General features: G+C 41.5%; 1 protein-coding gene across 2 annotated transcripts; it reads left to right on the forward strand.

Moving 5' to 3' along the window:
• The first annotated feature begins 5,525 nt into the window (after positions 1-5,525).
• Positions 5,526-15,967, forward strand: nmu (neuromedin U). Of its 2 annotated transcripts, none has more exons than XM_072699469.1 (10): positions 5,526-5,633; positions 9,308-9,366; positions 9,930-9,977; positions 10,067-10,126; positions 11,438-11,467; positions 11,588-11,638; positions 13,190-13,264; positions 14,900-14,953; positions 15,144-15,182; positions 15,837-15,967. In XM_072699469.1, the coding sequence occupies exons 1-9, from the start codon at positions 5,573-5,575 to the stop codon at positions 15,177-15,179; spliced, it is 474 nt and encodes a 157-aa protein (XP_072555570.1). In that variant the 5' UTR covers positions 5,526-5,572; the 3' UTR covers positions 15,180-15,182; positions 15,837-15,967. The 2 variants fall into 2 exon arrangements, with proteins under 2 accessions (XP_072555570.1, XP_072555571.1); XM_072699470.1 differs by lacking the exon at positions 5,526-5,633 and adding an exon at positions 8,084-8,145 and having other exon boundaries at positions 9,294-9,366.
• Positions 15,968-17,400: the final 1,433 nt, after the last annotated feature.

Raw genomic sequence — 17,400 nt, forward strand, 5'->3', positions numbered from 1 at the left:
TTCTTGGATTGCAAGTACATTGCCACCTTGCTTGTTATCTGTCAAGCACTTTTGCATCTTTTCAAGTCTCACACTCATCCATCATTAGTGCCGTTAGACAAAATACCATACCCATAAACTCTTGGTTACTTTGTAATATTCCTGGGAGTCAGAAATGGTATGCTCAGCCATTACAGTCTAATATGATTTTCATCACGTCGAAATAGCCCTGTATTCAAATCAATTATTTTCATGGATATTTCTCTGCAGCTCCAATGCAAACAAGAGCCGATGTTAATCCCAAGATTAAGGACACTTTCTCACCAACCAAAGTAAGCATGATAACACCCTTTCATCTCAGATGGACAAAAAGTCTAATTACTGGACTGAAATATCTGTATTCGGATCCGGTAGGATGAGTGGGCTTCTTGCCACTGCAGTGGAAACAGGACTTAGTACACTGATTTGTAGTTATTGATTTTCCTGATTTGTATGATATGAGAAGCTAATAATGTTAGTGACATGTTGATGGGTTAATTACACCCTTCTAATGCTGCTGGGCTGCCCTTTCAGCTGTGTGGGTTAACTTCTCTTTAAGACAAAAAGATTATGAAAGATTCCACACATTTGATTAGGAAACAGAAGCTCTGATTTCTTTGGTGTAAGTTGATAATCTGAAAGAAATTGAATCTGAAATATTTAGAATTGGATACTGGAGTCGAATTGTCAGCTAAGGAGAGTTTCTGGAAGACGGAAATTGCATGATGAGAAAGCACAGTCTGATTCACCCAAACCTGCAACCTGCTTAAGTTGAATGCAAAGAATAACAATCTTTATTGTCACATGATCAAGGCCTGTGGAAATTTCTGTTGGCACATCCTGCTACTGATGGAGAGACCATGACAGACAACTAATAACTTGGTCATAAATAGAGAATAAATGTTCAAAAAAGAATAAATGAACATTCATTAATTTAACTACGGGTTCTGATTTTAGTGAAAATAAATGAGAACACACAATCTAGTAAAAGCATAGTCCCATTTTGATACATCTCTGGTGACACTCCTGAATATTAGCATCATAAGCACTGGAAACACTTTACTTGAGGGTACATTAATAATGTAGTAGTACACACTTACTTAATGCATCAATTAACCAAGAACTAAGTGTTTGTTAAGTACTGATCCCATGTTCATTCATCATTAATCAATCATATCAGTTCATGTATGTCATGGGGAAACCTATATTAGTTCATGAATTGTTCTTCAGTAGTAAATGAGTTAAGTTTTTTGCCCCCTTTAGTGGTCTTATCATTATTAACTAATTAATTAACTATTAAATGATAGTGCTTAAATGTATACACATACTGCCATGATTGATTAATGATGAACAAGCATGGGATCAGCACATAACTAACGCTTAGTTACTGGAAAATTAATGCATTAGTTAAGCATGTACTACTACATTATTCATCCCCTGAAGTAAAGTGTGAAACACAGGTATGATACACTGAATTTATAGAGCCACAGAATTAAAGGTTTGGCAATATTTTATTTTAAAAAATGGACAATGTTAGTAATTTTTGTGTGGTGAAATTACCTTCATGAAGAGATTAATTTTATTGAGAGACTGGTTGCTTTTAATTGCATGTATCTTTTGCTGAATAACAAGTTTGTTTATTTTTAAGAAATGGACAGATCATTAAGATAATCATTTTTGAGCAAAAAGAAAAGTACTATTTGTTGATGACCCTGTTATTTAGTCTTGATTCATTTGGTAAGTAAGAGTTGAATCACATTTCATCAGTTTAAAGAAGATGGTCCTGTAAAAGTGAACATCAATTAACTAGAAATGGTGCCGCAAAATGGTCATTTAGAGCTTAATGACAAAGGACATCATCAGATGTACTGGGAGGAAGCTGTAGTCACACCCTCCGACAAACAGCTGAGCTGAGGTCAATGTCCAACATACAGTGACCCAAACATGGACTGACCCTGCACTGCGAACTGCTCTGAGCAGCTGAGCATTTCCACATAGTGGAACCTGAACATGTTAAACATGACTTAATCTATTGCAATTAAGATTGTTGCATATATTTAATGAGATAGACTGCACATGGCAAAACGCAAAATGGATTTGTAACTGAAACCTTGCTGGTCAAAGTCCAAAAACAGATCTTCAGCAAAATCATTAGTGAAAAACGTGTCCAGACCTCGACAGGAAATTGCCTTAAAACTATTTACCTTTTCCTCAGAAAATTAAGCATTATATTTTATACAATATTATAAAAATGAACTGTAATACAATAAAAATAAAGAGGAATTTCTTCTGTTCTCCAGTAAGTTACTGATATCTTGCTGGATGGCTGGATGATCACTGCTTCAGGTCCCAAACTTCTCCTCAGGGGCACCTCAGCCATTCCATGTATTCATGAACTTTCACTCTCAGCTCACTTAGTTAATTTACTTCATCGTGTATCGATTAGCCAAACACAGTGTGCTAGTGGTCAACTTTAACTTAAGGAGGAAATGACTATGCTGGCACAATCTGACAGACATAATTATTATAGTGCTGTATATTAATGAGGAAAACTGTAGTTTGCTGTAGTTAAAGCACAGGCTAAACAATTAAACCTAGAGACAAACTGAGAAACCATGGCGCTGAAGCTCCTATTGAGCGAATTTTCTTCACATCTTCCTCTCCCTTCCGCCTCATCACCTCCCACACACGGCTCATTATCTCTCCAATCTATGGCTCCAACTAGAGGCGTCTTCTAACAGATATCCTAATACAATAATTTGATGCTTAAAAGATATTTCCCTGTGGAATTCTCAGTATTATGTTTAATTCTATTGTGAATCATTGTAATATAAGGACAATGTGGAAAATCAGAAACGTATTAAAGGAGCTTCTTAAAGGATCATTTAGCACTGCGATATTTCAGCATTCATTTCTGTCAAGTGCACAAAGTTGATGTAGATGAGAAGGAGCTGCTGGTTTCCTCTTGATGAAGACGTACGACAATAAAACAAACACTAGTCTTTTTAATGCAGAAATTCCATGGCACATAGCAAAATTCTGTAATGCACTGCAGGGGAATCAGAAGAGTCACCGATAGATGGTTTTCCAATATAGATTGGCAGGACATTTAGGTTAGATTAGGGGGGCCAGTCATTGCTCAGCAAAACCAGCAGTTCCCTAAGTGAATGACATGGGGATGGATGTAAAGGACAGGATTTTATTTGGGGACAGGAGTGGAAAGGGCAACAGCAAAAGCAGCAGGGTCAAATGAAAGCAGCCCAGGTGCTGGGGGCTGGGGGGGGGGTTCACGAGAGCATGGTTAGCCCCTGCCACACACTACCACAATCTGTCCTTATACATTTTACATTTTAACTTTCAATGTACTTCCAAACATTTTCTCAGCACTAATCTCAACTCAATATTTACGCTCTGCTGTCTTTTCATGCATGTCTTTTCAAACAGCGATCTGTCAACCAGCAACAGTGTTTATCACCACTCACATAGCGCATTTGAGTGGGGGCCCCAAGGTTTTTTAAAATGGCTACAAACAGTCACTATAGTAAACATTGGCTTCTGAAACGTATGAGTGACTTGCGAATAAGGCCCTAGAAACAACAAGCTCACCCCTGACATTAACATGTATTTGTTTGCATGAGTTGATGGAATGAGCTGGACTAGGGAACAACAGAGACACACTCGGATCTTGGGGCGGTTGGACAAATGCTGCCTTTAGCCTTCCAGTTTTAACACGGACAAAGAAACTTCCATCAGTAAATCATACTGCCAGAGAGGAGCAGGTACTGGCTCCATCTTCCATGCACCCGTCCATCAGGGCAGATAAACAATGGGGGCAAGTGGGAGACGTCAGTTAGCCAAACTTCATATCTTTGGACTGTGGCAGTGTTTCCCAGCCCGGACCCAGAGCTGGGAGGTAGCAAAAATGTGGGCTGTCTGGCAGGGAGCTTGGAGGGAGCGAAAATGTGGACTGTCTGGCAGGGAGCTGGGAGGGAGCGAAAATGTGGGCTGTCTGGCAGGGAGCTGGGAGGGAGCGAAAATGTGGGCTGTCTGGCAGGGAGCTGGGAGGGAGCGAAAATGCTGGGAGTCCCCGAGAACCGGGTTGGGAAACACTGGACTACAGGAGGAAACTGAATCCTCAGAAAAGTCATGCAGCACAGGGAGAACATTCAAAGTTTAGGTTTTTATCTGCTGAATTATTTAATTTTATAGCAAAAAATTAAATGCATTTTTCTTTATATCACTGTTTTCTTTGTTTTTTTTTTAACCTTGACTAGGGGAAGTGTGCAAGCAGGGGCGTACCTAGAAATTATGGGTCCCCTAACAAAATATCATCTTGCCCCCCCACTCCTCTTCAATATTACATATAATTTTACATACAGTAACAGACAAAAGTTCCCAAAACATCTCTACTGTGTTTAGCTCAGATGGCCAGGTCATGTGATGCGACATCATCACTCTCCTTTGTAGGTCGTTTGGCTTGTCGAAACTTTTGACTGTTACTGCATTTAAAGGCCTCTGTCAGGTGCTGGGCCGCCTGAATCTGCCGGGGTATTTATGGCCCTTCGAAGTACCTGTGTCAATGTACTTGTACTTTAGTACCAGTGGCAGATAAAGTTTCAGGTTTCAAATACTCTGAAATTTGAACTAAGGTACTATATGATACACAGGTGACTGATGTCGGTGCAGAGGATCAGGTGGAGCCCTTAATTAGATCATCTTAATTCCAATAATGTAAACTCGGTTTAAAATGCTGCATATATGCCGCTTTCTGTAATCCAATGTGCTGCTGGCAGCTCTTTCACGTGAATAATGGAATGACGTTTTTTTCAGTCTTGGTTTCTTCAGCGGTTTATATGAAATGAAAACATAACTCAGTTGCAGTTATTCAGTTGTAATAACCAGGAGCGTCATTAGATATTTATGAAAAGGTGGGGTGGGGGGTTGGGTAAGCCTTCTCTAGGGGGTGTGATTTCAATAAAAATAAATGAAAATACATTATTTAAACACGCATGTTGCAAGTTGATTACTTTTTTGATCACTATGTTTTGTTTTTGTTTGCCCAAATAATCCAGTTTAATTATTAAATTATAATTGAATAATTCAGCTGCTTAAAACAAGATTTAATCATCATTTTGGTTTTGCGTGTTGGATAATTAACACAAATTAGTATTGGAAAGGCAATTACTGCTAATGCAGTTGTAACTTAAATTGATTTTACTAATGTACTGGTAATATTTGTTATGAGACGTTACAAAGCTGCATTTTTAATATGGATTAAAATATATAGAACATTTTTAGGATACATTTTATTTCTGCTTTGCTTTTAAATATCTTGACGTATGGAATTATGTTTTCTGATGGATATTTAACTAATGCATGGTTCCTGACGAAAGGGGTGTCCACTTAATGGTGTGGAAGAATACCAGGGGAGTTTAGTGCGCAAAGCCGATGACGCGATTGGCTGTCACGGGGTGTGACCTCGAGCTTTTATAAAGGTGCCCGTCCGGCGTCCCGCAACTCAGAAACACTGCGAGCGGATGAGCGGCCGCTGACCATGAAGGCGACTCTGCTGCTGCCGCTGCTGCTGCTGCTTTCCGCGGGTCCTGCGTGCCAAAGTAAGTGCCATAAATCAGGAAGTCGCTGGCAAGCACACTGGGGACTTTTAGCAAGTTAAATACTTTTTAATATTCGTGTTCATTAATGATAAGAAAAATGTACATATGCAAAGTCGTTCATTGTTTTCTCCAGTAAGTTGTTTTGGGATCCCAGAACAAGTGTATCATTGCGTTTTACTGACAATGGTTGAATTTACGCCGGGTTCAAAGTAAAAATTTTTATTTGACAAAATTATCATTGACATCCAGGGAAACTGTAAACATTTAACTATTTACTCTTTAAATAAAATTAAACAAAACTGCTTATCTGTTTTGCCAGCAAGTGTGCACACACAAATATGCTATTCTTATGCTATGGTTGTCAAAACCCGAAAGTTTCATTCCAAAAAGAATAATCTGTTTGCAAACGGTTCTGACGGTAATAGTATTTGTAGATGATGGCCATGTACAGGTTCACCTTTTCCCATCTGTTTCGCAGTTAAAATATAATCGTTTACAATGTTAATTTTTCTGTACTCTCGGTATATTTCCTTATTCTCTCTCAGCACAAACGCTGCAGCGGCACCTTAAAACACGGCGCCAAAGTTAAATACAAGATAGCGAATGCTAACATCCATAAACTGTAGATCTTAATTAAAATCCAGTTTAAAAAAAACGATTTACGAAACAATTGAATCTTGCTGAAATTACTTTACTCGTTTGTTTTTTTTTTTTTTTAAATTGTATCGCATTAAAAACGACCAGTAATTTTCAGTAAAACAATCAAATTCAAACCCAAATTATAGTTCTAAAAAAGCTTTTCTGACTTAAAAAGTTCATTGACAAGTGGTCTCATTGGGTGTTTTAATTAGTAACGCTTTTCCAATAACAAAACACTAAAGATTTGTTTAGTATCCCTTAGGAAGCTAATGACTAGAGTTACACTTATCAGAATGGCAAGAACAGAACTGAATGAGTCAGTCAAAAGAATTCTGAGAATAAAAAGAAAATGTCTGCATGTAAGATACGTGCTGATACGTTATACATTGCTTGTCAATGGACTGTTGTTATGAAACCAATAAATGTGCAACATTCTTACGGAATTAAGGAAAGATCCCAAGACTTTCTGTGAGTTCTGTATATGACACATATTTCCTCCACATTTATTCTGAAACATTCATCATTGGGCACCCTGTGTCCTCCCTGTTTTTGAGTGTGTGGGTGAATCTCAATACCTAGAACACAAAGATCGAACTTGTGGTCTTGGCAAGACCAGTCTTGCTAACTTGCCTTCCAAGAATGAGAACTTGGGGTGCAATGACTCATGGGATTGGTCTCGTTTGGCGAGGATGCAACCAATGTATCCTTGATATTTGGGGTGGAGCAAGACCAACATCCGGTGATTTTTACCATCCTCTGTACTCCTGTCCTTAGTATTGGAACTGATCTTTTGTCAATGGAAGACGACGTAAAACGGGGACACGAGAACTCAAGTATGGTCAAGTACGCATGTTGAGATTCACCCTGTGAGTGAGTGGTTCTGTAGTGGTTCCTCAGTTTGCAGACATGTGTTATCGCCTGCTTGGGGATCCCCAAATTTCACACAATTCAGATCAGTACTTGAAATGGGGGTAAAACAGGTGCCAGTACTCCCCTTGATATTCAGTACCAGGTGCCGGTACTCCCTTTGTTATTGAGTACCAGGTGCTGGTACTCGCATTGTTATTCAGTACCAGTAGATATTGAGAGGTGCCGGTACTCTGAAGAGAGATACAAAAAGGTGCTGGTACTGCGTATTGGTGAGTGCCGGCCCACTTCAAGCACTGACTCAGAAGAAGAAGAATAATCAGAATTGAAAGGATGCAAACTGAACTGACTTTGATAAGTGTATGCAAAATGTCCCGGGTGATAAGGAAAAAGATTTTAGAACTGCAATAACTGCATCTGGCACCGTGGTAGCACGTTGTATCAAGAATTGTTTTTCTGGCATTAGTGCAAAGTATACTGGAGTTATATATTTTTAAATTATCTGTATACACACTTCACTTGAGTGTTAACACACAGCTAATGCAATGAATGTATCATGGCAATGTCCAGGCAAATCACGGCATAATTTCAGTAAAAACCTTACACTAGGCAACTTTTTCTAAATGTATTTTTATTGTTTGTTCAATATTTCATTTCAAATAAAGATAACTGAGGGGAGATATAAATCAATTATAAATAAATAAATAGAAAATCCAATCCTGAGAACGAGATTTGATCATCACTATGGATACTTTATAGTGAACAGTTTATTTGTGCACAATGTGGCAAATATAAATCCACTCGGGATTGATATAGATCAAAATAAAAGCATTTATGCATACAAATGTTAGTGGACAGAGGAGCCTCAGTATTTTGCTTGTGGGGGCGGGGGGAGGGGCAGTGAAATTAATTAGTTATGTCTGTGTGGTCTGTGTAGGGGAAACCCAGCCTTCTGTATTCCTTGGAATTCTGTCATTATGCAAGACTACTATAAGCTCATCTCTGGGTGTGTCCTACATGTGTGGGTGTCCTGTTTGTGTGTGTGTCCTGTTTGTGGGTGTGTCCTAAACATGGGTGTGTCCTATATGTGGGCATATCCTACATGTGTGGGTGTCCTGTTTGTGTGTGTGTCCTGTTTGTGGGTGTGTCCTAAACATGGGTGTGTCCTATATGTGGGCATATCCTACATGTGTGGGTGTCCTGTTTGTGTGTGTGTCCTGTTTGTGGGTGTGTCCTATATGTGGGCATATCCTACATGTGTGGGTGTCCTGTTTGTGGGTGTGTCCTATATGTGGGTGTGTCCTAAACATGGGTGTGTCCTATATGTGGGCATATCCTACATGTGGGGGTGTCCTGTTTGTGTGTGTGTCCTAAACATGGGTGTGTCCGATATGTGGGCATATCCTACATGTGGGGGTGTCCTGTTTGTGTGTGTGTCCTGTTTGTGGGTGTGTCCTAAACATGGGTGTGTCCGATATGTGGGCATATCCTACATGTGGGGGTGTCCTGTTTGTGGGTGTGTCCTATATGTGGGTGTGTCCTAAACATGGGTGTGTCCTATATGTGGGCATATCCTACATGTGGGTGTGTCCTATATGTCGGCATATCCTACATGTGTGGGTGTCCTGTTTGTGGGTGTGTCCTATATGTGGGTGTGTCCTACATGTGGGCATATCCTACATGTGGGCATATCCTACATGTGGGCATATCCTACATGTGGGTGTGTCCTATATGTGGGCATGTCCTGTTTGTGGGTGTGTCCTGTTTGTGGGTGTGTCCTATATGTGGGTGTGTCCTGTTTGTGGGTGTGTCCTATATGTGGGTGTGTCCTATATGTGGGCATATCCTACATGTGTGGGTGTCCTGTTTGTGGGTGTGTCCTATATGTGGATGTGTCCTATATGTGGGCATATCCTACATGTGGGTGTGTCCTATATGTGGGCATATCCTACATGTGGGTGTGTCCTGTTTGTGGGTGTGTCCTGTTTGTGGGTGTGTCCTAAACATGGGTGTGTCCTATATGTGGGCATATCCTACATGTGGGTGTGTCCTATATGTGGGCATATCCTACATGTGGGGGTGTTCTGCATTTGGTTGTTTCCTGTATGTGGGTGTGTCCTTGTCTTCACTAGTGTCTCTCGTGTCTTACCACAGTATTTGGTTGGCAGGTGCCCCAGTTTCATCCCCGGCGCTGGTTCCAGAGCAGCAGCTTCAGCTGCTGGATGAGGTCAGTATAGAGCCCTGTGAGTCTGCAGTTATTTGACTGCATCAGCGTACAGGTTTTGCTATTGTTCCCCATGTGGCCACTTTCTCTTTCGAGGACTGTGTTTGGAGGTCTTATTCATGACTGTGTTTGGAGGTCTTATTCATGACTGTGTTTGGAGGTCTTATTCATGACTGTGTTTGGAGGTCTTATTCATGTACGGGGCAGAAACACTGAAAACTTTTAATTTGAATAAATTCGGTTTAATTCGTTTACATAATTTCTGAAGATATAAAATGCAGTTTTGCTTTCAAAACTGACATAATTAATATGTTACACCAGACCTTACATAAGTCAAATTTTACTTAAGTCAGATTTACCTTCCCATATCACTCAAGACCTTATATCAAAAACACATAAGGCTTCATACTTAGATGAAGGAATTGGGTTTTAGTGTAGATTCAGTCGAGCAGGGTGGCATTTCAGCTGTGTTACCGTGGAGATTAGGGCCACTTTAAGGAATAGTTAATAAAAACAAAATAGTGATGGTATGATTGAGATGTTCTGTGGCGTCTTCTCCTTTTCAGATAGAGGATGCGTGTATGAGCTTCCTCACTGCAGAAGCCAGGCCTCAGGTCGGGAGTCTTAGAATGTATTGGTGCTGCGTACAGTCGCTCTCAGGAAAGGACTCAGATTTAACTCCTGCTCTGTTTCTCATTGGCAGGATATCGACACACTCGGACAACTTTGCTACATGGCGATGAGGGCAGTACAGCATTCTCAGGTAGCATGTCTGACAGGTCCTGCGTAACAGAGCCAGTACAATGCTGTGTGTGTGTGTGTGTGTGTGTGTGTTTGAGCCCTCGGTGACAGATATCCGTAATTTTAAACACTGATTGTCCTTACTTTGCGCTGGTTCTTGTCCTTGCTCTGCATTGTTGCTTGTCCTTACTCTGTGCAGGTGCTTGTCCTTACTCTGCGCAGGTTCTTGTCCTTACTCTGCGCAGGTTCTTGTCCTTACTCTGTACAGGTGCTTGTCTTTACTCTGCATTGTTGCTTTTCTTTACTACTCTCTAGTGCAGGGGTGGGCAATGTTATCTAGAAAGGGCCGTTGTATATGCAGGTTTTCGCTGCAACTCCCTAATTAGGTCACTAATTAGAGGAATGATTGGCTGAAGAGTCCTCACACCTGGGTTTGAACAGCTGACCGAAAGGTTATCCCAAAAACCTGCATACACACCGGCCCTTTGCGGATAAGATTGCCCACCCCTGCCCTAGTGCTTGTGCTTGCTCAGTGCTGGTGCTTATCCATATTGTGTGCTGGTGCTTGTCCTTACTCTACATTGTTGCTTGTCTATACTCTGCGCTGGTGCTTATCCTTATTCTGCATTGTTGCTTGTTCTTACTTTGCGCCAGTGCTTGTCTATACTCTGTGCAATTGCTTGATCTTTCTCTGTGCTGGTGCTTGTCCACGTTATGTACTGGTGCCTGTCTTTACTTGTGTTTACTCCACACTGGTGCTTGTCTTTACTCTGCACCACTGTTTATCCTTACTATGAGCTAGTACTTGTCCTTATTCTGTACTGGTGCTTGTCCTTACTCTGTGCTGGTGCTTGTGCTTACTCTACACGGCTGCTTGTCCTTACTGTGGATTGTTGCTGGTCCTTACTCTGTGCCGATGGTTCTCTGGTGCTTGTCCTTACGCTGCACTGTTGTTTTTCCTTATTCTGAACTAGTACTTGTCCATATTCTGTGCTGGTGATTGTCCATATTATGTGCTAGTCTTTGTCTTTACTCTACATTGTTGCTTGCCCTTTGTTGGTTCTCGTTCTTACACTGCTTTGTTTCTTGCCTTTACTCTGCCTTGCTTGTCTGTACTCTGCACTGGTACTTATCCTTACTGTGAATTGTTGCTTGTTCTTGCTCTGCGCCGGTGCTTGTCCTTACCCTACATTATTGCCTGTCCTTACTCTTCATTGTTGCTTGTGCTTACTCCACACTGGTGCTTGTCCTTACTGTGCAGTGTTGCTTGTCCACACTCTGTACCACTGCTTTGTTTTCTCTGAGCCTTATTGCATCATTCACTCTTTTTCAGGACTTCACAGGCAGGGGTGACGCTAAAAGGGTGAGCTGCTGTCGCCGGGCTTCATAGCCACTGCCAGTGTGGGAATGAGATGCAGATGCAGTGTGGGAGGGAGAGCAGTTACTCTCTCTGTTTCTCTGATCACTGTGTTCCACTGTGCAGTTTTTATTTCACTACAGTAAGAGCCAAGATTCTGGAGACACGGAGGGCACAGTGAGTATTAACATGCACGTGACACAGCACCAACATGCACACAGTAAGTCTCATATGCTGCCTGCACTGGACTCTATCCTATACATGCCAGAACAGGTAGCGATGTTTACCAGGGCTGAACTGGCCATCTGGCATATTGAACATTTTCCTGGTGGTCTTATGGGTATGTGGCAAGACAAACATTTTGATGGGGGGGGGCGGGGGCTCCTCCTCTCCCCTTGGCTGGCAAAAGGTATTTCTTGGCAAAAGTCCAGGGCTGATTTTCAATCCCAGTCCGGTCCTGATGCTTACACAGCAGGCTTTGACCCAAAAATACGAAAGCTTGGCTGAATTTCCCAGTGATTCTTTATTTCTTCTTAGAATATTTTTTTATATTTTACATGTATATTTTGTCTTACTTTCTATTCTGCTTCAGCACCACAGTGATGTATGTTACCCATTTCCTGTTAATCTAAATGGGTGCCCAGACCTGAACAGAGCCCTCCTCTGCACCTTCGCTGAGGCCTGCTGACTTCCTGACAGTGGCACTTTGAAAGGGTCACCACTTTCCTCAGGCATCTGAGTTACTGTCTCTACACTGACTGAGTAAACACCATTGTTCCCGCATTTCATTCGAATTGCACCCATGTAAATTGCTGCAGCTTGAAAGGGCCAATTTTCCTTGTCTCGCAGCTGAAGGGAACAAGAGGACACTCTGCATTATTTATTCTTGATACTTTTAAAAATCCTGCTATGTCCTCATTCATTTTGAAACAATATTAATAAATTAAGCAATAGAACAACTCCTTCCCTTGAGTGTTTGATTAATTTAGGTTTAACTGCTGTGCTTTACTGCTGGGCTCTGATTAGATCAAACTCTGAATTACTGTGTCTGTGTTACTGCTGCCTGTTGGGAGCAGACAGACTTTGCTGGAGATCTAGAAGGTTCCTAAGTGGCGACTCTTTCAAAAGGCTCATGTGTCTGCTTTGAAGTATTTCCTATAATATAAGAAGTACTTTCATACACCTCCTGCAGTGTAAACTCAGTACAGCATATCGAAACACAAACGTCTGCAAACGCGTTACAGTAGATAAACACGGCTCAAACACAATGTGTTATACAAAAGCACGCACTATGATAAGCAATGCACATTACATTTTAAAACACTACAACAGTGTTCAACAACTGATGGACTCCAGTACACATCCAAACCAAAACTCCATTTGAATCCAGACTGTACAATCGATTCCCACTGCTCAGCAAATTTTACTGATTTTAACTGGAACTCATAGATCTTTGTGTATGAATATTTGTGTATCAACTGGGGCTTATGGTTCTTTGTGTGAGTATTTATGTGTTAATTGGAGCTCCTGGATCTTTGCGTATGAGTATTCAGATGTTTACTGGAGCTCATGGATGTTTCTGTGTGAGTATTTGTTGGTTAACTGGGGCTTATGGTTCTTTGTTGTGAGTATTCGTGTGTTAACAGGAGCTCATGGTTCTTTGTGTCTCAGTGTTCGTGTGTTAACTGGAGCTCATGGTTCTTTGTATGCCTGTGTTTATGATGGCAGGCACCTGTGTTGCACCCCTTGCTGCAGCTCGTACCGCAGCTACACACCAGAAGACTCAGGAGAATCACCTTTGGGGTATGAACCTGTGATATACCGTGCTGTCAGTGTCTGCACAGCTACGCACATTCATGTGCAAACGTGCAGATGCACAGAAACACACACACTGTATCATCCATGTGGACCCTGGGTTCTCGCACAGCCTCTGCCTGCACATGCTTGTATATATGTGTGCATGTTACACTCATATGACCCAATTCCATTAGCTGCTTCTGCAGCATTAGCCATTCCCTCCATGCTCTGGGTAATTATAATTGGCTAAAATTAGTGCCGTCCTTTGCACGCATCGTACAAGAGTGTGGCTTGCCAGGCCAGCTGGAGGGGGCAGGTTTTAACTCCGTTTAATGGGATCCTCGGTGCAGCCCAGACATGGTTGTGCTCTGGACAGATTTTGTGACCACCATGCTGTTCATGCTTTTTACTGCGCTGCATAAAAGAGCCACATGTGGGCGCTCTGTTTTGTCTGGTTGTAGTAGAAGTAATGCATTAGCTCAGGTTTTAACTCTCGACCAGACTCATTCAAAAAGTACTTAGGCCATCGATGGTACTGAAAAACATCAGCTCTCTGTTACTCCCAGCCAATAGAAAGCCACTTGTTTTTTTTTTCCTTATTTCTTCCAAAAAATTGTGTGACATTTACCTGAATTCTCCCGACAAAACATCGTTGGAGTAAAACGGAACATGAGGAGCAGTATAGCTTCCCTGGTAGGGGGAAGGAAAAGCAAAGAACCAGAGAATTAGAGCATGTCCTACAAGAATTGCTGAAGGATCAGACCACAGGGGTGATTCAGAGAGTTTTCAAGAGCAAGCAGGCCACTTACGACGTCAGTTGGACTGGGCAAATCAATCCATTAAGGCCATTAAGACCACAGATTTCACTGAAGGGGTCCTCGAGCCAGAATGCTTATACTTGTTTGTTCTTAACTATACCTGTATCATTCATTTTTAAAAGTAGGTATCCCCAACTTTACAGACGATTGCTTTATGTGACTTTGCTTTTACAAAAGACCGACATTAGGGCAGTGGTGGCTTGATGGTTGGATGATTTGGTAGGTTATTTGTTTGGTCTGGAAACATGCAAAAAGTTTTCCCATATAAATTAATGGGAATAGCTTCTTCCTTTTACGCCATTTTGGCTTACGAAAGGTTTCACAGGAATGCTCTACTTTGGTACAGTGGAGTGTATATTTATTAAAATGCAATAATATGTTGAGTTCAAGTTACCACTGTGGCTACATGTGTATGGAGTTGCATGTTCTCCCCGTGTCATCATGGGGTTTCCTCTAGGTACTCCGGTTCCCCCCCAACAGTCCAAAAACATGCTGCAGTTAAGTGGAGTTGTTGTACCTGTAAGTGTGAATGGTGTGTGAGTGTGTGTGAGTGGTGTGTGACTGGTGTGTGAGTGTGTGTGAGTGTGCACTGTGATGGGTTGGCATCCCTTCCTGGGTAGTTTCCTGCCTTGCACCCACAGCCTCCAGGATAGGCTCAGGACCCCCCACAACCCTGAATAAGACAAGCGGTTACAGAAAATGGATGGATGGATGGATTGATTCTGAAGCTGGCTAAATCCTTTGTCAACAATGCAGACTTTCACTGTGCATGTCACAAGTGGCAAGAAGCTAAACAGATTAAAATTTATTCCTCTCCCTTCAGGAGAATCTTCATGGACCAGGTGGCATCCAAAGCAGAGGCTACTTCCTGTATCGGGTAAATTGTGACTTCTCCTCACCTTATTCACAGTAACTGCTGAAATGTCTCCGTATGCACGGCTGTTAGACACAGCACTGATGTGTGTGTGAGTGATGAAATTAGTACTGACAGGTCATTGATTGGGGCATTGCTGAATGCAGTGCTGAATGAAATACATCACTGTGTTATGTCTTGTTTTTTTTTGCAGCCAAGAAATGGAAGAAGATCAGTCACACTTGTTTAAAAGGTATTTCTAAATGTCCACCTTCAACATCTTCTTTGACAGGATATATGAGGATTTTTTGCCTGTTTACATCCAAAGTGATATGAAAGTGAGGAAAATAACACATTACAAACATAATGCTATCAAGGAGTCAAGCTTCCAGTGAATGCCCAGGTACGAGTGTAAGCCGTCCTGGAGCAGGAGCTACACAGCTACACAACGGCATCTACACAACTTCTAACAAAGCACAGAACCTAATAAGACTATTCAAGGACCAGAAGTCCTTACTATGGATTGTTGCTGGTCCTTACTCTGTGCCGATGGTTCTCTGGTGCTTGTCCTTGCGCTGCACTGTTGTTTTTCCTTATTCTGAACTAGTACTTGTCCATATTTTGTGGTAAAGGTGTTGGAGGCAGGAGGCGGTAAAGAGGTTGGAGGCAGCGGGTGGTAGAAAGGTTTGAGGTAGTGGGTGGTAAAGGTGTTGGAGGCAGCAGGCCCGATTGTTGCCAGTTTAAGGCCTTGGGCACCCTGATTATGTACTAATTTTGTTTTATCGGAGTTCCTCCAGTGAAATCCCCAGCCGAGAGTCTTAATGATTATGTATATGATTATGTATTGTGCTTCACAGGATGTGCTTTCTCTTTTGAGTGTAGTTTGGTTCCCTTTTCCCCTCTGCAGGGCCTGCTGGGAAGGACAGCAGTGCTAGGGACCCACTTCCTGTCTGGCTCGGAGCTTCTCTATTATCCTCCAAAACCACTGTATAGTGATGTTGAATGTATACAGACAAAAATAAAGACATTTTGATTTAAGTCTTGTTTCTGTAACTATAATTGTTGTTTAAATTAAAAAGCATTATTGCATTTTTTATTTATTGCTGTTATACAACGAAAGGCAAGATATGATTCCTGTATGCACTTACCTCCATGGTGTGTCTGTACATGTGAGGGCTTGGATATAGTTTGTCTGTGTTTGTCAGTGTGTGGATTATGTTTGTATTACATTGTGGGTACCAAATGTTCCCCACAATGTGATAAAAACGTATTAATCTGACGTTGTGGGGACCATTTTTCAGGTCCCACAAAGATCTGTAACTACAATCAACAAACTAAAAATGCCAGAAGTCTTGTATTTTATTTGGTTACTTATGGTTAAGGTTGTCATATTGGGATTAGAGTTTTCCCCATAGATATGAATGGAGTCCCCACAAAAATATAATTACAAACCTGTGGGGTGTGTGTGTGTGTGCGTGTAATCAGTGTATAAATAGATACAGTATGTCAGCTGTGTGCAGGACAGCAGGGTTCAACTCACACGATTAGTTATTAGTTTAGACGAGTGGTTCTCAAGCTGTGGTACCCTTGGTCGTACTCAGAGCACCCCCAGGTGGTACCGTGGTAATTTTGTTGCGTGCACTGAAAAAAATTGAACTGAAAATCGAAATAAATGAAAATTGCTCAAGCATTTTCAGATATTTTTCATATTTTCTATTGGCACATTTGGGGAGGGTTAACATTGCCAGGGCAATGCTGCATGTGAAAATTCTCGAGTTTATTCTGCACTGAAAGCTTACAGCTCTCATCTCTGACATTTAAAAGCTTTACTGTACCAAGCAGACTAAACCCTCTTTGGAAATGATGCTGTATTTGCCATTCATGCGACCACAAGTATAACTGAAAGCATCTTTTCACAAATCCCTTCTTGCTCTCCTTTGAGACACACACAAACATTTATCTAGCACCCCTGGAGAAATTTCTCCGCGGTGGACCCGAAGATGACGTAGCTATTTTGCCGAGCATGGGATTCAAACCAGCAACCTTATGAGCACAGCCACTGAAGCCTAACCTGCTGAGCCACACACTGCCCCCTTCTGACTGAATTGGTTAGTGCTGTTTTTATGTGCGCAGGCAGACATGTGCATATAGGTTACTGTGATTTTACAGCAAAGTGGAATTTAGCTGTTTTGGGTTGATCTGAAGTGTCCAAAAAGTTAGATAACTACTGATTAAGAGAAAATCACAATATTAGATTATTTTAACATACAAATTGACATAAAGACAGATGGATTCAATCAGTGGTTGTTGTATACCATTGCAACTGGTGGGAGGGGGGAGCAGTTGTTCTGGTAGCGGGGGCAGATGCATTTGACCTTAATATCCTCCAAGTATTATTTACACTAGACTGCTAACATTAAGAAGTAAAAGACAATTCTGAAAACCGATAAGTTGTTTGTGCAATGCTTTGC

This window comes from Paramormyrops kingsleyae, chromosome 15 (assembly GCF_048594095.1).
Source record: "Paramormyrops kingsleyae isolate MSU_618 chromosome 15, PKINGS_0.4, whole genome shotgun sequence".
Classification (NCBI taxonomy): Eukaryota; Metazoa; Chordata; class Actinopteri; order Osteoglossiformes; family Mormyridae; genus Paramormyrops; species Paramormyrops kingsleyae.

What these genes read in the sequence shown, in the direction of transcription:
- nmu (XM_072699469.1), top strand. Translation starts at nt 5,573, where the DNA reads ATGAAGGCGACTCTGCTGCTGCCGCTGCTGCTGCTGCTTTCCGCGGGT. An exon ending in AGCTTCAGCTGCTGGATGAG is followed by an intron (nt 9,367 to 9,929) that starts GTCAGTATAGAG and finishes TCTCCTTTTCAG; the next exon opens with ATAGAGGATGCGTGTATGAG. An exon ending in GAGGCTACTTCCTGTATCGG is followed by an intron (nt 14,954 to 15,143) that starts GTAAATTGTGAC and finishes TTTTTTTTGCAG; the next exon opens with CCAAGAAATGGAAGAAGATC.